Below are 25583 nucleotides of genomic sequence, written 5' to 3' on the forward strand. Positions count from 1 at the left end.
GGACTATAGGCCACCTCCAGCCTCAGAGGCAGGATGCCTCTCAGTAACAGTTGCAAGGGAGTAGCAGCAGGAGAGAGGGCATGCCCTCAGCTCCTGCCTGTGGGCTTCCCAGCGGCATCTGGTGGGCCTCTGTGTGAAACAGGACACTGGACTAGATGAGCTTCCTTGGGCCTGATCCAGCAGGGCTGTCCTTATGTTCTTAATTATCTTTGAATTATTCACAGACATTCGTAAGCCATTTTGGGGGCAATTTAGCTTGAAATGTGGACTACAGAGCTATGCCCCTCTGGAGGTGGAACCATGGCAAGAAAGGAGGCACCCAGGCCAGGGAGCATTTGTCCTCAGCTCCTGAAAAGACCAACAGCCTGAGACAACGTTTTATTAATCTGTTATTTGCTTCTTTTAATATTGTAAACCGCTTTGGGTGCCTTTGTCAAGGCAGAAAGGTGGTATAAAAATGTAGTAAATAAATAATAAATAAATAATAGCTCAGTGGTAGAGCATGTAGGTCCCAGGTTCAATCCCTGGCAGCATCTCCAGGTAGGGTTGGGACAGACTCCTGCCTGAAACCTTGGGAGAGCTGCTGCCAGTCAGTGTAGGCAGTACTGAGCTAGACGGACCAAGGGTCTGACTCAGCATAAGGCAGCTTCCTGTACTGCCCCACTGTCCAAAGTGCCTTGCAGTTTTAGAGACAGGAAAGAAGATTAGAGTTTCCATTTCAGAAATATCGTCCATCACCTGGTGATGATCAGTCGGTCCAAGTTAATCCTCTGCTGCTTGGAAATCCACGCCGTGCGGTATAGCTTTTCGGCAGTCTTCAGCACCTCGGCATTGAGCCTCTGGATCAGCTGCTTCTCCGAGTTCACGTAGAGTCGCTCCTGCTTGAGGTGGTGAGCGAGCGTGTGGAGGTCCAGCTTCACCATCTTTGAAGGGAGGACGCCGAGCTGGTCACTGCGAAGCAGGGAAGACAGCAAAAATAAATAAGTTTTAAAACAAATAACACAACACAGGGGTCTGCTCACAGGCTGCCGTTTCAAGATCTACAGGAATAGAAGTTCTTGAGGCTGGGCCATTTCCTAGCTTGGATTCCTTCCTGTTTTAAGTATCTGGAGCAACCAGGGTCTGTGAAAAAGAAACAGCGTCTTTCCATTTCTCTTCTGTATCCCAGCTGACGGAAAAACCTTGCATGAGGTTTCATAAAGGCCCTGTTTTGAAACAGCAACTGCATGCAAATGCTTGGGCCATTAAAAAAAACACCACCACCACTTGGGGTTTTCACAAAGGAACAATTTAGTCGAAGGAGAAGTATTCAGCATTTTTATGGTAATGCGCCTTTCTCGGAACACACACTTGCACAACATGGTGTGGGTTGGGTTTTATTCTTTAAAAGGAAGAGAAAGAGGAGAGAATGCTTTTTGATGTCATCCTAAACACTCCCAGTCAACCACATGCGAGAGCGTGGGAAAAAGAGTATGTGCATTTCAACAGATAAAAAGACAAAGGGGCTGTGCTGGACTCTTGTCACATGAGAGCCTTTTTTTAACTGGGGATGCATACACGCAGTGGAAACTGGGACCATCTGCATGCAAGCCAGGTGTGTCGCAGCTGAGCTACAGCCCACCCCCATAATCTAGTCGCACCGTGTCTTTTAGGAACACTGGTGCATCTAATCTAGCAACCACTCTGGCTGGCAGCAGCCACAGAAATAGAGAACGCTGCCTTATACTGAGTCAGGGTCTTGGTCAATCTAGCTTAGCATCTTCTGCACTGACTGGCAGCAGCTCTCCCAAGGTTTCAGACAGCAGTCTCTCTCCCAGCCCTACCTGGAGATGCTGCCAGGGACGAAACCTGGGACCTTCTGCCTGCAAACATGCAGATGCTCTTCCACTGAGCTGTGGGCCCATATTCCCCAAGGGGAGTATCTTATAGCGCTCACATGTAGTGACCCATCAACATGCAAACCAGGGCAGACGCTGCTTAGCAACGGAGAGCATTCATGCTCACAGCTGCAAGACCAGCTCTACTCCCCTGGAACACAGGGGAGCTGCCTTGTACTGAGTCAGGCCATTGGTCCAGCTAACTGAGCATTGCCTACACTCACCGGCAGCGACTCTCCGGGGTTTCAGGCGGGAGTCTCTCTCCCAGCCCTGCCAGGAGATGCTGCCAGGGAGGGGACTTGGACTCTCCTCCATGCAAGCAGGCAGGTGTCCTTCCACTGAGCGACGGCCCCATCCCCTCAGGGGAAGATCTTACAGTGCTCACACAGGTTGTCTCTCATCCCAATGCAAACCAGGGCAGACCCTGCTTAGCAAAGGGCACCATCCATGCTCATGGCAAGACCAGCTCTCCCCCGCCATCTTTGCTTCATCCATGCCCTCCTTAAAACGCAGGGCCCAGAATGAACTGCCTTGCAATACACTGCTCCGCCGGCAGTGACTGGGCCCAACAGGTGCGTCGGGGTTGACTCGGCGCCAAGGTTGCCCACAGCCACATCGGCAGGTCCACTGTGCTCTGGCTCCTATTCCACATTCCACCCCCACTTTTCCAATCGCGCTCGTTACTGGAGAAACCTCGAGGGATCCATTTCTGGAGTATGGAGGATATTTAGGTCAGGGAAGCAATGAAAGAGCCAGAGCCAGATACAGAGCGGGCCAGGGATTCATCCAATGAAAGGGAGAGCTCAAAAGGATAAAAATGTCATTCGGGAGCCGCTGGAGTCTCAGGCTGGGCGTGAAGGCTTTGAACGGACAGCACGGTTTGCAAGAAGCGTAATTGCATCAGGGCACGCCATTACAACACCTTACACACCCCAAAATAATTATATATGACAGTCAGTTGGGCCTTTTCTGGAAGAGAAGGAGAGAGAGAGAGAGAGGAGAAGTGGGGCGGGGACCCAAAACACTGACAGCTTTCTGGTTCTCAGTTAAATTTAACTGCCGGCCAGTGCCTCTCCTGACAGTCTCGAAAACCACGACTACTCCAATTATTTATATACCACTTTTCAGCAGAAGTTCGCAAAGTGGCTTACTCAGAACAATAGACCAGGAGCTGTGGGACAACGTGCTCTTGTTCGCAAAAAACCAACCGGAGCGTGCGATTCTGTGCTCCCCTTCCCAACTCAGATCGGCCTGCCTGACCCTTTGTGGGGTCCACCACCTGGAACCGTCACCTTACCTTGTCTCGCGGTATGAACGCATCAAGCTGTCTTACACCGAGTCAGGGCCTTGGTCCATCTCAGTCAGAACTGCCTGCACTGACTGGCAGCAGCTCAGTCAGAACTGCCTGCACTGACTGGCAGCAGCTCCCCAAGATTTCACACAACGGACTTTCCCAGCCCTACCTGGAGATGCTGCCAGGGATTGAACCTGAGGCCTTCTGCGTGCAAAGCAGGGACGCTACCGCTGAGCTACGGACCCATCTGAAATGCAAGCACCTCCGAATCTGAAATCTACTCTTAACTCAGTGAAACCTCCTCTTTCTCCCTTGGTTTTACCTGTACGTTGCTAGCTGCATGGATGCCGGTAGCAGCAAGACCAACCCTGACCACAAGCCAAGGACCAAAGCTAGAGCAAGTAACTGGCACCAAGTCGGCAGGAATGAAGGCGCACACGGCTCTGGGAGTGCTTAAAAGCCACCCGCGTGAGTAAAAGCGAGACTGGGAGGCAGTAAAATGAGAAGTAAGAGGAAAATCCTGTTGACGGATGACTGTGTGCTGCCTGGTCTCACTTTCACCGTCATCTAAGCAGAAGCTGAGAAGACCAGCCGGCAATGACAGAGCTTCCTGGTCGTCGCATCCCTGCAACCGAGACGTGGACGTGTGCGGGACTGCCTGCTCTCATCAGGTTTCCTCAGGGAGTTTTACAAATGTCTATCGGGATGGGAAAGCGGTGGCTTGTTTTGAAGAAGAAACGGCTCCTTGAAGAAAAAGGAGCTGCCATACAACCACTTACAGAGCTCTGCTGGAAGCAAACTGAGGGTGCTTTCTTTGTCTTGGAGGAGAGCTGGTCTTGTGGCGGCAGGCATGAATTGCCCCCTTTGCTAAGCAGCGTCTGCCCTGGTTTGCATTGGGATGAGAGGCTACATGTGTAAAATATCCCCCTTAGGGGATGGGGCCGCTCTGGGAAGAGCACCTGCAGGCTTGCATGCAGTAGGTTACAAGTTCTCTCCCTGGCAGCATCTCCAAGATAAGGCTGAGAGAGACTCCTGCCTGCAATCTTGGAGAAGCCGCTGCCAGTTGGTGTAGACAATACTGAGCTAGACGGAGCAATGGTCTGAGGAGAGGGGAGTGAGGCACGTTAACCCAAGGAGGAGCAGCCACAGCCTTACTATGGAGAGAAAGAACCTTGGAACATCCCCAATCTGCACTTCACAGAAGTGCAAAACCCAACTGTATAATGGGCGGAAACCACCCAGAAGAACTTACAGCCCTGACATGCAGTCTCCCAACCAAATGCAAACCAAGGCGGGCCCTGCTTAGCGAAGGGGACAATTCATGCTCACTACCACAAGACCAGCTCTCTCCCTTGCCCCATCTTTTTTTTTAAAAAAAAACACCCTTTTCCCCCCAGATGGGACAAATCTGACCAGTGCTTGGGCTGCCAGTAGGTAACAGACCCCAGCCCTAATTTCAGAGTGGATGCCACACTGCCAGCTTATTAAAGTGGTGTAGAATCAGGAAGTTAAGTCCTGTTGTAACTCTCTCCTCCCAGGAAGTGGGGGGGAACCTCTTGGAAGTTTGCAGCGCGTTGTGTTTTGCTTTGAAGGTTTCCAGCTTCTTGGCCCTAGCTGTCAAAGCAAGAGTCATCCACAGGCCCAGAAAGCAGGGAAAGCAGATACGAGGCGGACCAAGGCAAGGCAGCGCTGGAGACTGGCCAAACAAAACCTCTCTCAAAACAAGCGGCAGGCCCTCTCGGCCCCAGGCTAATCTGCACCGGCTGAAATCGTCAACGCCAAAGACTATCCTTTTCTTTCGTGACCTGACAGCAGCGGCTAATTTTTAAAAAATTCATCGAGGACCACCAAAAGCACTCATCAAATTAACAGACAGCTTGCTTATGACCTCTGCCGCCACCCATAGACTAGGACATCAACTATATCACACTTGACCATTACAGCCACTTGCCAGTGGCATGTGAAACTGGCGGAGAAGGAAAGATTGGAGGCCCCCCGCCCCCCGTGCAAAAATAGATGGGGGTGGGGACGCCGAAGGTATACACAGAATGACTGAGTTGCCTCTCTAAGATGGTCTACACTGACTGGCAGCGGCTCTCCAGGGCTTTGGACAGGAGTCTCTCCCAGTCCGACCTGGAGATGCTGCCAGGGGTCGAACCCGGGACCTTCGGCATGCAAAGCTTTTGGTGATCCCTTGAATGGACTGGGGTCCATTGCTCAGTGCTAGATCACCTGCTATGCATGCAGAAGGTCCCAGGTTCAGTTCCTGGCAGCATCTCCAGGGAAAGACACCTAAAAGTGTAGAGAGCTGCTGCCAGTCAGTGCAGACAGCCCTGGGCCAGATGAACCAAGGGCCAGACTCGGTAGAAGGAAGCTTCCTATGTGAAGAAGAACCTAGAGTTCAGTGGTGGAGACCCTGCTTTGTATGCAGAAGGTCCCATGTTCGGTCCCTGGCAGCATCTCCAGGTAGGCCTGGGAGAGACTCCTGCCTGAAACCTCGGAGAGCTGCTGCCAGTCAGTGTAGACAGTACCGAGTTAAAGGGACCAATGGTCTGGCTCAGTATAAGGCTGCTTCTATGTTCCATGTCAGGACTTGACAAATTTTCTTTGGGCCTAGGAGACAGCCCAAAACTTTGACAGACCATGGACACTTGACAAAGTGATGGACAGTGTGGAAAAGGTTGGTTAAATGGGCTTCTCTTTATCTCCTTTACAAGTAACACACTTGGAAGAGAAACAGAGCTGCCTGGGACAACTAAAGGCTGTCGGAAATAACTCCAGCTCTCAATATCCTAATCTAGGCGCCATGGTTAAATTTCTAGGCACCCCGGCTCCCTGGCGCCTGGGATTTGTCAAGCCCTGATCTACATTCCAGCGATCAAACTAGTTGTCAATGAAGAGGAGTCACTAGACTCAACACACCGGGGGCCAAAAACTCAAGAGTGCCTCTGAGGTCTCCTCTGTCTTCCTGCTTATGAAAGCACAGGCGCTATGCAGTGAAAGATCCTGTTAACTGGAAAACAGTTGGTTCTTTTCCTCCCAGGCCGTCAGTGTGCCAAAAGCGAGTGACTTCTGTGGACTTATTTACAAGACTGAAACAGATGTGTACAGACATTATGAAACACTGGGGCCCTGTGGCTTGTTTTAGTAGGGTGGCTGCCAGCGCTAGAAAGGGGGCGGGAGGAGTCAGAGAGCACCTCTCAAACTCTGATACTAGCTCCTATAGATCCGGAATGTTTTTGCAGCCCTGTTGCCCAGGTTTACGTTTTTGCAGGCCTGGCCACATACAATTGGCTATTATGAATGCGGTTCAAGTTATTTGCAGATATCGCCCCTGCTAACTTGGCAAAGTGGCACCTTTTAAAAGTGGTGATTCTCTTATATTTAGCAGGGGGAGAGCAACTGACCCTATCCACCCCCAGCACATCATCCCTCCAGCGGCTGTTACTGGTGTCTCTCTTAGGTTTCTTTTTAGATTGTGAGCCCTTTGGGGGACAGGGGTCCATCTTATTTGTTTGATATTTCTCTGTGTAAACCGCCCTGAGCCATTTCTGGAAGGGCGGTATAGAAGTCTAATATTATAAGAATAAGAATAATAAGAAGGCACCTGTCTGACTGTGTAAACAATAATAATAAGGTAGTCAATTATTATAGAGCTAGGGAAATCCTGGGCAACCCAGAAGCTTTGATGCTGCACTTAGAAAGCTGCAATGTTTCATAAGAACATAGGGCGTTGCCTGATACTGAGTCAGACCACTGGTCCAGCATCATCTACACTGGCTGGCAGCAGCTCCCCAAGGTTTCAGGCAGGAGTCTTCCCCAGCCATACCTGCAGAGGTTGCCAGGGACTGAACCTAGGCTAGGACTTAAAGCTACCACCAGACCTCAACAATTAGAATGTCTTATGCTGCCTTTTTATCATCACCTTCCCTGCCCGCAAAGAGTAAGTCTAAAGTTATAGCATTGCAGTGAAACAAAAGTCCCCACTGATTACAAAACAACAAATACAGTTGATCAACAAAGTTCAAGGAAAGTCGTTTCAGCATCAAGTAATTGATACTGAAACTGACAAACTAGGTCCATAGGAAGCTGCCTCCTGACAAGTCAGACCCCTTGGTCACCTAGTCCATAGACCCAGAAGTCTTTCCCAGCCCTACCTGGAGATGCTGCCAGGGACTAAACCCAGGTCCTTGGGCATGCAAAGCAGATGCTCTTCCACTGAGCTACGGCCCCATCCCACGGGAATACCTTACAGTGCTCGCAGGTAGTCACCCATCCAAATGCAAACCAGATCAGGCCCTGCTCAGCAAAAGGAACGATGCATGCTCGCCACCACAAGACCAGCTCTCCTCCCAATGCTAACGTCTAAAGGTGTTGAATCCAGCCTCCAAACACCAAACGCGGGCGAGAACGAATTTGAAATATTTATTTTTCCAGTCCTGCATTTATGAGCTCAGGATTGTGTACTTTTCCATATAATTAGTTCAGGGCTGGGCAAATCCGAGGCCCCAAGGAATCATGGTGCCTAGAAATTTAACCTTACGATATTCAGAGGCAGTTATTTAATAAAGTCTTTATTTGGCCCAGGCAGCCCTGTTCTACATTACTTGTAAAGGGGATAAAGACCATGCACCCCCTCCCTCCACAATGCCCATCACGAAGTCTGTTAATTTTGTCAAGCATCCATCGCCAAAGAAAATTGTCAAGGCCTGAATCAGAGTAAAAAGGAAAGCAAGCGCACATTTCAAAATGGGATGTGATACTAAGGTATAATACAGACAAAGCACCACACCTTTTAAGCCCCACAAAACGTAGCTGAGGAGATTTCAGTACGTGCTTAACTTTTCCGTTGAAGCTGAAAGGGCTTCAGCACGCATGACGCTTTTCACAGAAATGCTGCAGAGGACACAACCAAGGATGCTTCCAACAGCTAAGGATATCGTTCAGAGCTCTTTACGAGGAAGGGCAGACTATTTAACGAAGCCATCAAAAACAATACTAACAAACAGGTTGCACTACTTTCCACAGCAACCTCCTGCTACAACTGGTTTCTTCACATTTCTTGTTCCCTCCCTCCAATCTTTTCTAAACACAGTTAAGAAGAACTTTTTGGGCTTTTAAGGGAAATAAGATGTCCCAACTGGCAGGGCTCATGAAACCCACTAGTCTACTAGTCTGTGACGAGTGAAAAATGGTGCCCGATGAGTGAAAAAAGTTCTGAAGAGTAATGTCTCGATACAGCTTGAGGAACCATCTGATGAATAAAACATTTTGTCTCGCTGGGGAACTAAGCCAATACTTCTTGACCCTTGAGAAACGAGTACCTAAAAAAAAGTTAAGGCACCCTAACCCTTGCTAACTGGGCAAAGAGGCACCTTTTTAACATGGTGATTCTCTTTATTTAGCAGGGGGAGAGTAAATGGCCCTATCCACCCCCTGCACAGTACCTCCAGTGACTGTGGCTGCTGGTGGCTATTTTATGTTTCTTTTTAGAATGTAAGCCCTTTGGGGACAAGGATCCATTTTTTAATAAATTTATTATATCTCTGCAAAAAACTGCTTTGGAAACCTTTGTTGGAAAACGGTATATAAATGTTGTTGTGGGTTTGTTGTTTGGCTTACTGCTGTACAAACATAACGGTGAGTTCTCCTTCGCTGGAGGTTTTCAGACAGAGGCTGAAGATCCCTGCACTGAATGGGGGGTGGACAAGATGACCTCCAAAGTCCCTTCCAACTCTAAAGTACTATGATAGACAGACCGACATATATGGATTTAGGATGGGGCCGTAGCTCAGTGAAAGAGCCTCAGAAAGTCCCAGGTGCACTCCCTGACATCTCCAGGTAGGACGGGGAGAGACTCCTAACTGAAACCTGGGAGAAGCCTCTGCCAGTCTGTGCAGACCAGGCCTGCTCCACTAAGCCCACCCCCGCCCCGGCCCGGCTGTTTTTGGACTACAGTTCCCATAATCCCCAGCCACAGTGGCCAATAGCCAGGGATTATGGCAGTTGTGGGCCAACATCTGTAAGCGGACTGAAGTGAAGCAGCCCTGGTGCAGACAATACTGAGCAAAATAGACCAAAGGTCTGATTCGGTAGAAGGCAGCTTCCTATGTTCCTGTACATGCCTGCATTTGTTTAGGACCCAAAAAAAAAAATTCATTTGCTTAGGACGGTCCTGGCTACTATTTGGCAAGGTTAATGTCTCTACACACATGCATACACGCATGCATCTACAACAACCCTGACTTATCACTTTTGCAAAATAACCTAGCACTATACATACACGCATCGATTCAGGGTGTTCCTGGGCCATTATCTTGCAAAGCAACACGCCAGGACCACCACCCTACACAAAAGCATGCATGCACAGGCGGGCAACCCGGCAGGCATTGAGGACAGGTGGGCGAGGGACACAGTGGGGCAAGGGGGGTGTGAGGAAGAGAATATGGTGGGGAAGAAGAAGGAGGAACTGCTGCTGGGGGAGGGCAGGTGGCGGCAGGTAACCTCTGCCACGGAGTGGAGACTCTCCTAGGCCTGGCCACGCCTCTCCCTGGGGCTGGCCACGCCCCCCGCCGAGGCCTGGCAGCCCCTGAGGCCAGGCCTGGCTCCAGCCCCCACCCCTGGGGCCCGGGGGAGGGGAAGCAGCCCCCCCCGTTCTGGCCTCCTCGTCCCCGGTCCCCTCCCTGCCCCTGGGGGGCCTGACCTGTGAGGGTGAGGCCGTCTCCGCCTCCTCGCCGCCGCCGCCGCCGCCTGCTTGCTCCTCTCTCTCTCTCTCTCTCTCCCTCCGGCTCCGCCGCCCCGCCGCGCGAGCTCTCCCAGCCGCCCCTCCTTCCGCGCGGACGCGCACTGCGCGCATGCGCGGGGAAGGAGCCCGAGGGGCAGCTGGGAAATGTAGTCTCCCGGCCGGAGGGAGAAGGCAGGAAGAGAGACGCCCTAGCTCAGGTGGCAGAGAGAAGAATCCCCGGGGACGGGAAAGGAGGGGAGGGCGGACTGTGCCCCCGTAGGCCACCGGGAGGGTTAATTTAATACAAATTTGGAGAGGGGGGGGCGTGCCACTTTGAGAAGGTCACGCTTCCCCACCCCCGCAGTGATAGGAATCATAGAGCGCGAGTGGGGGGTCTTTTCAAAGTGGCATGCCCCCGCTTTGCATTAGGCGGAGAGATAGATAAATAGCAATAATAAAGGAGGAGTGGCAACCACCACCACCACGCCGCCGCAATTGGGGGCAGGCCACTTTGGAAATGTGTGCATTATTGGATACAAATTGGGGGCTTACCGCTTCGGAAAGATTATCTATTCCGTATATTTATTTAACTCAAGAGCGGGCAGGCATGCCGCCTGGGGGAGGCGGCCGGGCGGCCCCCCTTTGCCGTTGGTAACAGCCTGATGGTGGCCTTTGTGGCTTTGCCATCCTGCCCGCCTCTTCCTCTCCTAGGCCTCACACTCTTCCGGATTGCGGGGTTGCCTATCATGATCCAGCCTGAAGCAGCTTTCTTCAAAAGCTCGCTCACCGTTCTGACACTCTAGATTAGTCCTGGTAATGTTAGGACCCTGCGATTGGGCCATTCCCGCCCCAGCCCCATGGAGCAGTCTGGCTACCTACAGTTAAACATGTGACCAGTTCTAAAGGGGATGTCTGCTGCAGCCAAAACAGTGCACAATGTAGAATCCCTTCTCTTTCTTTGGCCAGAAATCATTTGGGGTGTATATATATAGAAAGAGAGCAAACACACACTAACAGTGGAATAAGGGGATAGCATTCCAATCAGAACCAGCAACTGCTGGTCGAGGGGGGAACAGGGCAACCCCATTGTTAGTTAAGATCACAAGGAACCTCAGCTCAGAACAATCATAAATGGGATTACCTGATAAGAGATCAGAAAGGTGTGTACTCTGTTACAGCTTGGAGTGGACGCTGTCTGCTTGCCAAGAGGGCAACGCCCAGCACAAAGCGACTGGCTATAAAGGGTGGCTGGTGCCTGCTGAGATGTGTCCGATGACTGGTTGGCTGGGTAGACCAGAGCTCAGAGGCGCCTGCTGCAGCACAGCATCAGTGCGTCAGAACTGCATTATTCTCTTGGTTGAGACCGGCTTGGAAAACCTGACCCAGGACATGTTTAAAAGGCACATTCACAACGGCCCAATGGTAGATGAGTGCAAGGGGTGTAGCATGCGTCCTTTAGCATCGAGGGTCGCATTCCATGGCATTTAAAAGCCGATGGAGTAGGAAAATCCTTAGAATTGTGATATTCATTGCTGAAGAGGGTTGTAGGGTGCGTTTTTGTCAGTGGAAGGAGAAATGGGTACGTATACTTGATCAGGAGCTGGGTTCTGGGGAAAATCCAGTCCAATTCTATCGTGTATTGCTTTCTTTGGAGCAGCCCAAGGGATTCACCACAGATTTCCAAGGAAAAGGGCCCTCTTTTTTTACATCCGATCAGAGAGTTGCACTTCAAAACCATGGAGTTGACCAGAAGTTTAGCAACATCAGACGTGTACAAGATGCAGTCAAGTAAGTCTTTTACTTTTACAATGATTTGTTTCAAACATTTGACCAGGCCAAACATTTAATATACATTACAGAAAAGAAGAACCCGGGTTCCACATGAATGTTTTACAGAGTATTAAATCCAAAGATGGTTCACATAAAGAAAACACAGAGAACTATTTCCAAGTAATAGGAGATGACCCTGTCCATCAATAATGTAGGAAGGAAGGAAGGAAGCATCACTGCCCGTGGCAGCCATTCCCTGAAACTACAGGGGAGAGGTTACCAGCACTTCACCCTGAGCGTAGGACTTCAGCTCCTACGTCCCTACAGTAAGAACAATTTGCAATATGTCCACACACATCTCTTTTGGGAGGAAAAGCAGCTATAGAGACAAGTTTACATGGCTTGAAGTTGTACATCCAACATCTTTATAAGCAAATAAAAACATCTAAATATAGGTCAATACATATCACCGACAAGTATTTTTAAAACAGTCTGCCCTCCGGGGTAGATTATTCACATGAAATCTTAAGTTCATCCCCAGTCTACATAGCAATGCATATAAACCAACCTGCTAGGGGAAAAGAACATCTGGAAAAAAGATCTAAACATGAATATGTACCTCTTTGACATTAGCCATTTTAATACACTTCTGATTTCTTGCAATATCCTCCGAAGTGGGGATTCACCCACAATCTACATGGCAGTCCAGGTAAAAGGTACCTGCTGGGGTGGAAAGAACATCTGGGGGGAGAATTTCAACATGGGTGAATACATACCTCTTTGACATTAGCCATTTTTATACACTTTTGATTTTCTGTGGAATTCATCCATACTCCATGTAACAATCCGTTTAGATAAACCTGCTGGAGTTATTTAAAAAAAAAAAAGCCAAGGACATTAATATTTACTCTCTCTTCTTTGGAAATGATTAATACATTCAAAATGCACCACAAAATATCCTTAAATGCGCAAGTGTTTAATATTAGTGTTAGTTCCAAACATTACAAAGATATTTTTTCAGATCCACTGAAAATATACCCACGCAAAGCAGCCATCTCAGAAAATTTACCCAAAGAAAAATTCTACTTTCCCTCTAATCTCAGTTTCAAATACAGTAATTTTAATGGTGCTTGTAACTGGGTTTCCCGTTTTAATGTGTTTTTAATTCTGGCTGTTGTGTTATGTCTATTTTATCTGTTGTTCTTGTTTAATTCTTTTTTATTGCGTTTATCTGTGTTTTGCATTTATTAGCGAGGTTGGGAGTCTTAGTGGGTTTATTTCTTATTTTATTTTGCATTTAGTAGTGTTTGAGGAGGGTTTTTTTTTCTATTTAGTAGAACAGGGTTGCATTTAGAAATGATAAGTTTAGCAGCAGTGTTGAATGCGTAGGATAGAAATATTATTTGTATATTTCTTTATTAGGCATTAACAGTTCATCAGTAAAGCATATTCCAACCTAACTTACCTCCCAGGGCTCTCTGAAGATCAAGTAAGAAACTCATGCTTGAAGCCTCTGGTTACAGCCAGTGTCTTAGATATTTATCTGAAAGAGAGCCCTAAACTGATAGCATTATTATTATTATTATTATTATTATTATTATTATTATTATTATTACTACTACTACTACTACTACTGCAACAAATATTTATATGCCACTTTTCAACAAGGAGTTCTCAAAGTGATTTATGTAAGAAAAGAAGAGGGCTCTTTGACCCAAAAGGGCTCACAAAGTTTTGCTTGACATGGATTCTGTGGTGTTGCCTCCTTTCATTCTTTCTTGAAATCTGTTGGAAAAGAATGTTATATCATTTATTTTGAAGAGCAGGCCATATCGCATCTTGCAGGCAATAAAGAGAAGTTTGCTAAGGATTAAATCTAAGATTTATTGGGCTGTATAGTTCTCATAGTTCTTTCATTTTAACCATCTTACAAAAATCAAAGTGTAGTAAACATTGGATGACATGACATCTTATCAAAATTACCCAAAGGAAGACAGATTAGTCTACTCTAAAGTAACTCATGAGTGGTACTATTTAGTCTGGTTGTCAGCCACTGACTATATAGATCTTGTTTATATTCTTCAGTCCTGATGAGGAGCCTCATCATATAAGGCATTGGTACACCTTTCTGTGACACCGTGAGAGTTCCCTTTTTATTGGTTGGTCTTTACCTTGGTATCATCTCTGTCTTTCAGGCACACTGCATCTTTTTAACTCTGTCTTTGAACCAAGATCACCACTCAGGAAGGGAGATCACTGGGAAATGTATGCGAACTCTATTTCTTCCTGCCAAGCATGCTGCAAAACGTACTTGGGAAGATAAGATGGAACACACACACAAAGCATGTTCCTTTCCTTGCAAGCCAGCCACCATCTCAGAGATCATGATGGTTCACAAAGCTGTTGGGAGAATACACATGAAGCATCAGTTCTACAGCTGCTGGATTCAGTTTTTAGAGACTGAAGGAACTCAAGCCAGTAGCCTTGAGTGACATACCTCCGCGTTTCACAGAACTTTCTGAGGACAGAATATTCATGAAGCATGTTCCTCCTCCTATGAGCCACTGTCTTAGAGATTTGGATACATTGGTCAGTTTTTCGATGAAGTTGTTCCTCATGACAAATGAGATCGGTTGAGCCTGGCTTGACTTCTGTAGCCTCCTTGCACTGATGCTTGAAATCTGTTGGAAAAGAACAAGAGACAACTTTTATTTTCAACTGTGGGCCATTTTAAACCCATTTTTACACTCAGCAGCCCTTATCCCCTGAGAGTTCTCTTTTTGTTCACTTGTATGCTCTTCACCTTGCTCCAATCTTTGTCTTTGAGCCTTACCTATCACAGAGGCCTCTTCAGAGGAGGAAACATTCCAACATCACCATCCAAGCATGGAAATTGTAAGGAAACATGTGCCTTCTTTTTCTTCATGCCAAACTTACCACAAAAGCTTACTGAGAGGACAGAAAGCAAACCTCATGAAGCATGTTCCATTCAAGAGAGCCACAACCTTAGAATTTATGCTGTCTCCCTCAGCTGTTGAAAAAATAAAGAAACCTGAAGCTACTATTGGCAACCCCTGAAATTTAGTGATTTCTGGGCCTTGACTTGTGCAGCCCCAAGGCTGACTTTTCTTGTGCGTTGTTACCTTCTTCCATTCTTGCCCGAGATGTTTGTTGTTCTTTCTTGGCTTCTGTGTCATTGATTTATTTGATTCTTTCCTGAAATCTGTCGGGAAAGAGCAAGTTATGTCATTTATTTTGGACTGTGCTAAATATCAAATTTTTATCTTATCCTATATAATAAAACCCTAGGGTACCTGCGTCCATGTCCTGCGTCCGTGTCTCTGGCAGGTGTTCTGCGCATGCGTGGAGTCCCATGGGACTCCAGGACACCCTAGGGAGCCAGCCAGCCACACGGGGCGGGAGAAGGGGAAGAACAAGAGAGCGAGGGCGGGTTGATGTCAGGGCGGGGAGAAGCAGGCTAGAGCTGCCAGGCGCAGGCAGTGTGGCGGCAGTGGCAGCAGCAGGAGGAGGAGGAGAGGACTGAGAGCAGTAGGCGGCCTAAGGGAGACGGGCAGGGAGGGTGCCGGCCTTCCTGGCTATCGCGAGAAGCGCCACCAGCAGGCGAAGGGAGGGGAAAGAGTGAGGAAGAGGCAGGCGAGGAAGGGAGCAAGCCAGTGGCTCTCCTGCTACCAGCAGCTGAGGGGACTCGCAGGCTGCCGTCATGGCGGGGGCCAACGGCGGCGGAGCGAGCGGCCCGGAGAAGCGACCCACAGCGGCGCGCCTGATAATCATCCTCCTAGCGCCCGTTAATGTAACGGGCTTCATGACTAGTTTACTTATAACCTTAGGAGGTTGCTAAGGATTGAATCCTGGATAATAGGATAATAATAAAATGTTTCAACATCACCACTCCGGCTTGGAGGTCCTTGAGAAAGTTGCAACAATTGTTTCTTCTTGCCAAACCATTAGCTCAGAGGACATAATGGAACATGCATGAAGCATATTCCATTCAAGACAGCCAGCATCTTAGAGATGACGCTGCCCAACAAATCCATTGAGAGAATATAGAAGCCTGAAGCTTCTAACATGCGAGAAGCATGTTAGCTTTAGGACAGCCACCATTTCAGATGATGATGCCTGACAAAGCTGGTGGGAGAATAAAGAAGCCTGAGGTTCCTGTGGAGAGCCCCTATATCCAGTGTCTTCTAGGGCTTGACTTATGCAGCGCCTGGTTTGGCTTATATTGCATGTCGTCGCTTCTTTTCGTTCTCTCTTGGGACTCCTTCTTTCTTGCCACTGTCTTAGGAATGTTGGAGGTCCTTGAGAAAGTTGCACCAATTGTTTCTTCTTGCCAAACCATTAGCTCAGGGGACAGAATGGAACATGCATGAAGCATGTTCCGTTCCAGACAGCCACCATCTTAGAGATGACGCTGTCCAACAAATCCATTGAGAGAATATAGAAGCCTGAAGCTTCTAACATGCGAGAAGCATGTTAGCTTTAGGACAGCCACCATATCAGATGATGATGCCTGACAAAGCTGGTGGGAGAATAAAGAAGCCTGAGGTTCCTGTGGAGAGCCCCTATATCCAGTGTCTTCTAGGGCTTATGCAGCGCCTGGTTTGGCTTATATTGCATGTCGTCGCTTCTTCTCGTTCTCTCTTGGGACTCCTTTACTTCTTTCTTGCCACTATCTTAGGAATGTTGGAGGTCCTTGAGAAAGTTGCACCAATTGTTTCTTCTTGCCAGACCATTAGCTCAGGGGACAGAATGGAACATGCATGAAGCATGTTCCGTTCCAGACAGCCACCATCTTAGAGATGACGCTGCCCACCAAATCCATTGAGAGAATATAGAAGCCTGAAGCTTCTAACATGCGAGAAGCATGTTAGCTTTAGGACAGCCACCATATCAGATGATGATGCCTGACAAAGCTGGTGGGAGAATAAAGAAGCCTGAGGTTCCTGTGGAGAGCCCCTATATCCAGTGTCTTCTAGGGCTTATGCAGCGCCTGGTTTGGCTTATATTGCATGTCGTCGCTTCTTCTCGTTCTCTCTTGGGACTCCTTTACTTCTTTCTTGCCACTATCTTAGGAATGTTGGAGGTCCTTGAGAAAGTTGCACCAATTGTTTCTTCTTGCCAGACCATTAGCTCAGGGGACAGAATGGAACATGCATGAAGCATGTTCCGTTCCAGACAGCCACCATCTTAGAGATGACGCTGCCCACCAAATCCATTGAGAGAATATAGAAGCCTGAAGCTTCTAACATGCGAGAAGCATGTTAGCTTTAGGACAGCCACCATATCAGATGATGATGCCTGACAAAGCTGGTGGGAGAATAAAGAAGCCTGAGGTTCCTGTGGAGAGCCCCTATATCCAGTGTCTTCTAGGGCTTGACTTATGCAGTGCCTGGTTTGGCTTATATTGCGTGTCGTCGCTTCTTCTCGTTCTCTCTTGGGACTCCTTTCTTGCAATCTGTAGGAAAGGAAGAAAGATATTGGGGTGGGAAATATGGCATCTTTATCTTGTAACATGAGATAGTTGCTAAGGTTTATTTGTTTATTCAGCATATTTGTATACTGCCCAAACCACACATCTCTGGACAATTTACAATAAAGCATCACAAATTAAATACAAAGTTAATTGCTACATATAAGATTTTATGGATAATGGGCTGTCCACAATTGTTTCATTTTTATATTAACCCATGACAATCCATGTCTAATAAATTTTGAGCAGACATTTCAGGTATACAGTCTTCAGTCCTCTGATGAAGTGCTTCATCATAGAATCGAATGCCACAGCAAGGGGATTTATATTCCTGTTAGATCATCTCATAGACCCTGAGAGTTCACTTTTAATTGGTCCAGGTCCAGTTGTGTCATCTTATGAAGGTTTTGCCTAAGGAGTGCATCATCAGAAACCTGCACATAATGCAGTGATACAGCTGGGGCGAAGGGCACCCGTAGTAGACTGTCTCCTATACCCAGAGAGTGCTCTTTTTGTTGCTCCCATCTCTGCCTCTGAGCCTTACCTGCCAGGTGGGCCTCTTGGGAGGAGAAAATGGTCCAAAAGCAACCTCGGGCACAGTAGTCATTGGGACACATGCGCTGACTCGGTTTCTTCTTGCCAAATTCGCTACGATGTGTTCTCGAGAGGATACAATGGAACAGGCATGAAGCATGTTCCATTAAATGTAGCCACCACCTTAGAGTGTATGCAGCCCAACTAAGTTGTTTGGGAGAATGAAGAAGCCAGCAGCTTCTAACACGCATGGAGCATGTTCCGTTATGTAAATGGTATAATATACCATTCTATTGTATTGTGTATGTTGTGTTTCTCATTTGGAACACGCATGAAGCGTCCTCCATGAAAGACAGACACCGTCTTAGAGGTGATGTTGTCTGCCGCAGCTGTTTGTTTTGTGATTTGTCTGTCGTGTTGTATGTGTTTTTTATTGGATGTTTTGTAATGTTGTGTTGCTGCCCAGGGAACTCTTATTATTCTTGGGATAATAAAGTAGCCTGAAGCTGTGTGTGTGTGTGTGTGTGTGTGTGTGGTTGGCTCCTGTCTTCTTGCCTTCTGTGGCGTTGCCTCCTTTGGTTGTTTCTTGAAGTCTGTTGGGAAAGAGTAAGGTGTGTCATTTATTCTGAAGTAAGAGCAATTCACATTCTTATCTTAAAAATATTGGAATTTTGCCTAAATACTTTCCCCAATTCTTTGTGTTTATCAGGTTGTAACTTTCAATGTTTAATAAATATTGAATAAATGTTTTTGGTATACATTCTTCAATCCTCTTATGAAAAGCCTTATCCAAATTCAATGATGCAGCTAGGGATTCTATTTCTGGTATATTTTGTCCTATAACCTGGGTTTCCTTTTTTGTTGCTCCATTCTCTCGTCTTTGAGACTTACCTGCCACTCAGGCCTCTTGGGAGTAGAAAATGTTCCAAAAGCACTACTCAGGCACGGTGGTTCTTGGACGCATGCGCCGATTCTATTTCTTTTTGCCAAAGCTGCCACATAGCGTTGTTGAGGTGGGTAGAACAGAACACACATGAAGTGTATTCATTCAAGTCATAAGAAAATAAGAACAGCCCTGCTGGATCAGGCCCAAATCCCATCTAGTCCAGCATCCTGTTTTGCACAGTGGCCCACCAGATACCACTGGAAGCCACAGGCAGGAGTTGAGGGCATGCCCTCTCTCCTGCTGTTACTCCACTAAATTGGAAATGCTGCCTGATAAGGCTAGCAGAATTATAAAGATGTGTCATTCTTGATTTTGCTAACGTACATGAAGCGTCTTCCTTACAAGCCAGCCACCATATTAGAGATTGTGCAGCTTCCTACAGCTATGTTACTGGTTAGGGTTTTTTTCCGCTTCCCTTAGATGGCTCTTGCAGTTCACAAATATAAAAAGATAAAAACTAATGACTCATTAAACCAAATCTGAGAGGCTAAGAAGAGAATTCTCTCTTCAGTTGAGAGAATACAGAAGCCTGAAGCTTCCCACATGCATGAAGCATGTTCCATTCAAGCCCACTGGAAAATTAGAGATTATGCTGCCTCAGAAAGGTGTTGGCAGAATCTAGAAGCCTGAAGCTTCTAACGCACATGAAAGGTTTTCCATTCAAGCCAGCCACTATCTTAGGAATTATGCTGCCTTACACAGCTCTCGGGAGAATAAAAAAGTCTCAGGTTTCTTCTGACAGCTTCAAATCGCACTGAATTTCCTTAGACTATAATGGCCCAGTCTGTAGTTACACAGCCCCTGGCCTCAGGGAATTCTCTGCTACAGCCCCTGTGCCGTTGCGCTCAGAAGTCCTGCCCAACGCTGTCCATATTTATAGCATTTGTATGCAGAGAGAAAGAACGCTCTAATAGTGGACAGGTTTTCACCGTGATGCAGAAGACTGTGGCGCCCCAGCGTTCTGAGGACGGGGAGAATCTGTCCCGTTTTACACTCTGCAGACAAAATGCTATAAATGTGGGCAATGAGGTGGCAGGGCTTTTGTACACGTCAGCATGGCTGCAGCATCCTCAGAGGGGAGTTGAGTTGTATTGGCAAGATGAAGCAGAAGCAGAGAGGTGAACTCCCCACTTAAAAATTCCATTTCCCCTCAGAGACTGTTTTTTAGCAGGGGGCTTGAAGCCCACATTCTCACACACATTAAAAAAAAAAAGAATTCTGAGAGAGTAGCATGGCTTAAGTGGTTTCCTCCTTTTCCTGAGGCAACAGAGATTATTATTTTAGTGAGCTAAAGACCAAGGCTGGGCATAGAGCCCTTCCTTACAGTTTCTTGGAGACAACCTTCCCTCAGATACTTTGCACTGTCCTGAAGACAGCCTTTCCCCAGAAACTATTCCTATTATTGTTGAGGTAAAATTCCAGGCTGGGCACAGAGTCCTTCTTTGCACTGTCCTGAAGACAGCCTTTCCCCAGAAACTATTCCTATTATTGTTGAGCTAAACTCCAAGGCTTGGCACAGAGTCCTTCTTTGCACTGTCCTGAAGACAGCCTTTCCCCAGAAACTAATCCTATTATTGTTGAGGTAAAATTCCAGGCTGGGCACAGAGTCCTTCTTTGCACTGTCCTGAAGACAGCCTTTCCCCAGAAACTAATCCTATTTTTGTTGAGGTAAAATTCCAGGCTGGGCACAGAGTCCTTCTTTGCACTGTCCTGAAGACAGCCTTTCCCCAGAAACTATTCCTATTATTGTTGAGCTAAACTCCAAGGCTTGGCACAGAGTCCTTCTTTGCACTGTCCTGAAGACAGCCTTTCCCCAGAAACTATTCCTATTATTGTTGAGCTAAACTCCAAGGCTTGGCACAGAGTCCTTCTTTGCACTGTCCTGAAGACAGCCTTTCCCCAGAAACTAATCCTATTTTTGTTGAGGTAAAATTCCAGGCTGGGCACAGAGTCCTTCTTTGCACTGTCCTGAAGACAGCCTTTCCCCAGAAACTAATCCTATTATTGTTGAGGTAAAATTCCAGGCTGGGCACAGAGTCCTTCTTTGCACTGTCCTGAAGACAGCCTTTCCCCAGAAACTATTCCTATTATTGTTGAGCTAAACTCCAAGGCTTGGCACAGAGTCCTTCTTTGCACTGTCCTGAAGACAGCCTTTCCCCAGAAACTAATCCTATTTTTGTTGAGGTAAAATTCCAGGCTGGGCACAGAGTCCTTCTTTGCACTGTCCTGAAGACAGCCTTTCCCCAGAAACTAATCCTATTTTTGTTGAGGTAAAATTCCAGGCTGGGCACAGAGTCCTTCTTTGCACTGTCCTGAAGACAGCCTTTCCCCAGAAACTAATCCTATTTTTGTTGAGGTAAAATTCCAGGCTGGGCACAGAGTCCTTCTTTGCACTGTCCTGAAGACAGCCTTTCCCCAGAAACTATTCCTATTATTGTTGAGCTAAACTCCAAGGCTTGGCACAGAGTCCTTCTTTGCACTGTCCTGAAGACAGCCTTTCCCCAGAAACTAATCCTATTTTTGTTGAGGTAAAATTCCAGGCTGGGCACAGAGTCCTTCTTTGCACTGTCCTGAAGACAGCCTTTCCCCAGAAACTAATCCTATTTTTGTTGAGGTAAAATTCCAGGCTGGGCACAGAGTCCTTCTTTGCACTGTCCTGAAGACAGCCTTTCCCCAGAAACTAATCCTATTTTTGTTGAGGTAAAATTCCAGGCTGGGCACAGAGTCCTTCTTTGCACTGTCCTGAAGACAGCCTTTCCCCAGAAACTAATCCTATTTTTGTTGAGGTAAAATTCCAGGCTGGGCACAGAGTCCTTCTTTGCACTGTCCTGAAGACAGCCTTCCCTCAGAAACTATTCCTATTATTGTTGAGGCAAAGTCCAAGGCTGGGCATGGAGCCCTTCCTTGCAGTGCCTCGGCGGCTTCTCCTTGCCCTAGTTTCTCCTCAGAGGTTTTCCCAAAGCAAAGTGGCTGCGGAGCTTGAAGCCCCCTAATTCCTGCCACTGCCTCAGCACTAGGCGTTCCTTTCGAGGAGTCTGGCAGCGTGGCTGAGGTGCTCTTCGACGAGTCCTCTTCTTCCCTCGGGTTCCTTCTTCTGAGGCAGCGCGCAGGGGCCGCCGCCGCCGCCTCGTCCTTCCTTTTGCCTCAGCTGTCTGCAATCTTAAATTAGGCGCGCTCGAGGCTCTTCGCCTCAGCTGTGGTGGGGGACAGAGCCGGCTGTCAAGCAGTCAGCCAATGGGAGACGCTGGATGTCTTCCAGGCAGCCAATCCGGGAAGCGGGCTGGGCCGGCTGGATTCGGGAGCGGAGTAGCGGACGGCGCCTGGAAAGACCGCCAAAATCTCCCGCCTCGTACTACTGCGCATGCCAATTATTTTTATTTCTTTGTATTTTGTTTTTATTATTTGTATCGGAACCTAACCAACGTGTCAACTTTGCCAGATGCTGTTACGAAGTGGAGACTGAGAAAGGAAAGAACTAAAGTGTCCGGGAGTCTTTCCCCTGCCTTTCGTGTCATGGCCGCCGTGCTGCTGCAGTCTCTGCGCCTGCGCAGCTCGAGTACCAGCCTCCGTTTTTGTGGCATCCTGCGGGACGTAAGTTTTGCGCGTGCGCAGTGCCTGCTGGACCGCGGTGCTTCTGACGTTACGGTCACTGTCGGAGCTGTTGAAAATAATCGCTGCTTCTTCATTTTCTTTTTTTTAATTGGTTTTACAACTAGAGTGGTTTGTACAGCGGTTGTGATCATTTCAACACAGACAAATGTGTTAATGAGTTCAAGGTTAATCGGTCAGCGCGAGACGGATTCTGCGCCTGCGTACAACGCATCAGCTGCCTCTCTTGTGGCGGTGGATAGAGTGTTGGTGCTGCGCTTGCGCAGAAGCAAAAAGAAGATGCGCGTGGGAAAGTGGTCAAGATGCTGCTGCTGCCTATCAGAGTTTGCCAGAGCAGGGAAGGTGGGAGACGTTGCAGGGGGCGGAGTGGGGCAGGCATGGGTCATCTAAGCTGGAGGGCTTTGCTGGGCTTGAGAGATGGACTGCCACTAGCCCCCTAAAAAGGGACCCTGATCCCCACAGCGCTATGCTGCAGGGGCCCAGCTCTTTAGGGGGCTCCTGGGGTGTGGTGGCTCTCCATAGGGGAACCTGAGGAAGGGGAGCTTCTGTGGGACCCCCAAGCAAGCCCATGAGGCTACTATGGGGTGTGTCTACAGAGCTTCAAAAGGGGCCGCTTGGGGGGTCTTTGAGGAAGGCATAGGGTAGGGTTGCCATATTCAAACTTCCCAAATCCAGGTGGCCTAATTTGCATATTATGCCTATTAAGCAGCAACTAATTAGAATTTTTAAAATGTATTTAGTTGACAGATTTGTATACTTTCCCCTCCCTTCTCTGCCCTCCTATGTGTTCGGATCTCGAGTAAATTCCAGGCAGCGCATTTGAAATCTGTGTACATCTGGGTGGAATTTTAGCAGCCAGGTGGAGGAGCCGAAATCTGGGGGCTACCCTGAATTCTGGGGGACATGGCAACCCTAGCATTGGGATTTCTCTAGGGAATACTCTGTGGGTGCAATATGGGGTTCTAGGGCCTCCTGGCAGGGCCGTCCTTAGGGCATGGCAAGCAGGGCGACCTCCCCGGGTCCCACTCTTTTAGCCCCCGTTAGAATTAACTGGAAGGGGGCCCCGCACTAGCTGATTTGCCCCGGGCCTCGCACCCCACCAGGGCTCTCTAAGGACAGCCCTGTCTCCAGCAAGGGTGCAGGGTTCCCATTACGGCGGGGGGGGGGCTCTTTCCGTCCCGGCAGGGATTCATTAGGTTAGCTTGTGACACCTTTCTTGGTCCCCTCTTTGGAGAAGCTGCCCTGAGTCTTAGCAAAAGCTTCCAGAATAAAGAACATCAGGAATGTTCAAGAGCCTGACAATGCTGTCCTATCTCCTAATATATGTGGAAGCAAGCCGTATGACTCAGAAGTAAATCCTGTTGCAGCTGCAGTCTTTAGTACTGTGGGCTCTCCCGAATCCCTTCTGTTCCTAGATCAGTGGACCTATTTACATCCCATACCAGTGGGGCAGAGAAAAGCTGCTTCTCCAAACTACAGCACATTTTCTCCCTCAATGGTTCCCAGATGCTTTCTTAGCACTTTCCCATTGGCTTGCTCAGGCATGCTTTCTCCCTGGCTCATCTCTATCTTTGGAAACCCTGGGTTTGGAGGAGGGGCTAGCACCTTGAAAGGCAACTGGTATGTGAGCTGGAAGAACACAAAGAAGGCATCTCCCTGGCCAGAACTGAGCAAGAGAGTACGCAGAGAAGATCAGTCTATTTTGTACCATCTGCCTGCGTCTTCCAATCATTCCCGCATCCCTATATCAATTAAATGGCTGGTTGAAAGCATGTTGAACAATTGTTCTTCTTATACCCTCATTACAGCTTTTTGGTTCATTTGTGGTCTAACAAAATGTCTGTAAATATGAGAGCTAGAGTGTATATAGAGATGGAAGGATGCCTAGGGGACAACAGTGTGTCTTTGTGTACACACATGGTACACCTTCCCGCCAAGGGGCCCCTGTGAATGTCACCAGTGTATCTGTGTCTTAAACTAGGACTCCTGAAAGATCTTACTACTGTTTCTATTGCTGCTCTGTTTCCATAGGATGCTGGAGTGTCTTTGTACCTTGAACTAGGGCAGGCCTGCTCAATTTGGCCCCCCCAGCTGTTTTTGGACTTCAACTCTCATAATCCCCAACCACAGTGGCCAGTAGCCAGGGGTTATGGGTGTTGTAGGCCAACATCTGCAGGAGGGCCGAAGTTGAGCAGCCCTGAACTACGGGTATAGTAGCCAGGTGCTTTAATTCAGGGTTCTGCAGCTCATCATCTCGGCCACACCAGGTGATCTTGGTAGCCAGTAGGGAGCTGGCTGGCCCCATACAGCTGTGGCTTCAGGCTTTCTTCATTCTGAAACACATGTGGCTGTTCAGATCGCCTGACCTGTGTCCAGCTGTCCCACTTAGAAGTAATGTACCACCATGTGTACAAGAAGAATAGGGGTTTACCCTTTCCCCCCACATAGAAACAGAAGAGTCATTTGGGGGTAATCAATAAAATGGCACTGCCCCAGATAAACTAAACCAGGTACTCTAGGCACCTGGGTGTCATATTTATTTTATGTATTTGAAACAATTGCATGTTGTGCTTTTTCTTAGCGTTAACTGCCTTGTGAAGCAATGCTGTTAAGAGATGTTGAAACTGGCTGAAGAGATAACATAGAAATCAAATAAATAAATAAAAATAGCAATGCCTAATTGGCCTTCATTTCATAGGAACATAGCTGTCTTCTACCCAGTGAGACCCTTGGTCCATCTAGCTCAGTATTGTCTTCACAAACTGGTAGTGGCTTCTTCAAGGTTGTAGGTCTTTCCCAGCCCTATCTTGGAGATGCTAGGGAGGGAACATGGAACTTTTTGCATGCAGATGCTTGTCCCAGAGTGGCCCCATCCCCTAAGGGGAATATCTTACAGTGCTCACATGTAGTCTCCCATTTGAATGCAAACCAGGGAGGATCCTGCTTAGCAAAGGGGACAATCCATGCTTGCTACCACAAGACCAGCTCTCCTCCCATAAGACTTGCCCAAGTCTTAATAGTTTTTCACTCTTTGATTCCCCCTGGGGCTGTGATAAGAGTTCAGGAGTCTATTGCTGGTATTATGACCCTGCTCCTTCTAGAACCAGTAACCAGAATAGCACGCAAAGGAAGAGGATGTAATTGACACAATTTATATAACATAGTTGCAAATTATGAACTATAGGCAAGTGGGGGGGATCAATATTTTTCTAACCTCAGAAAGTATACATGAGAGTTCAGAGGCTGTGAAGAGGAGCGGGAAGGTTGTATGTGGAGAATGCTTAACTTTTTCTCTTTTCACGGATTTAATGTGAAATTGTATGTCAGGATATGGTGTA

General features: G+C 47.8%; 1 protein-coding gene and 1 long non-coding RNA gene across 11 annotated transcripts in view; one reads left to right on the plus strand and one right to left on the minus strand.

The window, feature by feature from the left end:
- Positions 1–11173, minus strand: part of GAPVD1 (GTPase activating protein and VPS9 domains 1) — a 31467-nt gene extending 20294 nt beyond the window's left edge. For 9 of the 10 annotated variants that reach the window (XM_053281950.1, XM_053281949.1, XM_053281951.1 and 6 more), the window contains exons 1-2: positions 11037–11173; positions 739–951 (exon numbers count right to left, since the gene is read on the minus strand). In XM_053281950.1, the coding sequence (XP_053137925.1) occupies positions 739–923 (185 nt within the window). In that variant the 5' untranslated portion in view covers positions 924–951; positions 11037–11173. Of the gene's footprint in view, positions 1–738; positions 952–9874; positions 10027–11036 lie in introns of those variants that run through there. The other variant, XM_053281942.1, reaches the window with a different exon arrangement.
- A 384-nt stretch (positions 11174–11557) lies between these two features.
- Positions 11558–14983, plus strand: LOC128338861 (uncharacterized). The gene is made up of 2 exons (XR_008312732.1): positions 11558–11683; positions 13861–14983. It is a non-coding gene; the product is annotated as an uncharacterized LOC128338861 (long non-coding RNA).
- Positions 14984–25583: the final 10600 nt, after the last annotated feature.

The sequence above is a fragment of the Hemicordylus capensis genome, chromosome 17, assembly GCF_027244095.1.
Source record: "Hemicordylus capensis ecotype Gifberg chromosome 17, rHemCap1.1.pri, whole genome shotgun sequence".
Taxonomy (NCBI): domain Eukaryota; kingdom Metazoa; phylum Chordata; class Lepidosauria; order Squamata; family Cordylidae; genus Hemicordylus; species Hemicordylus capensis.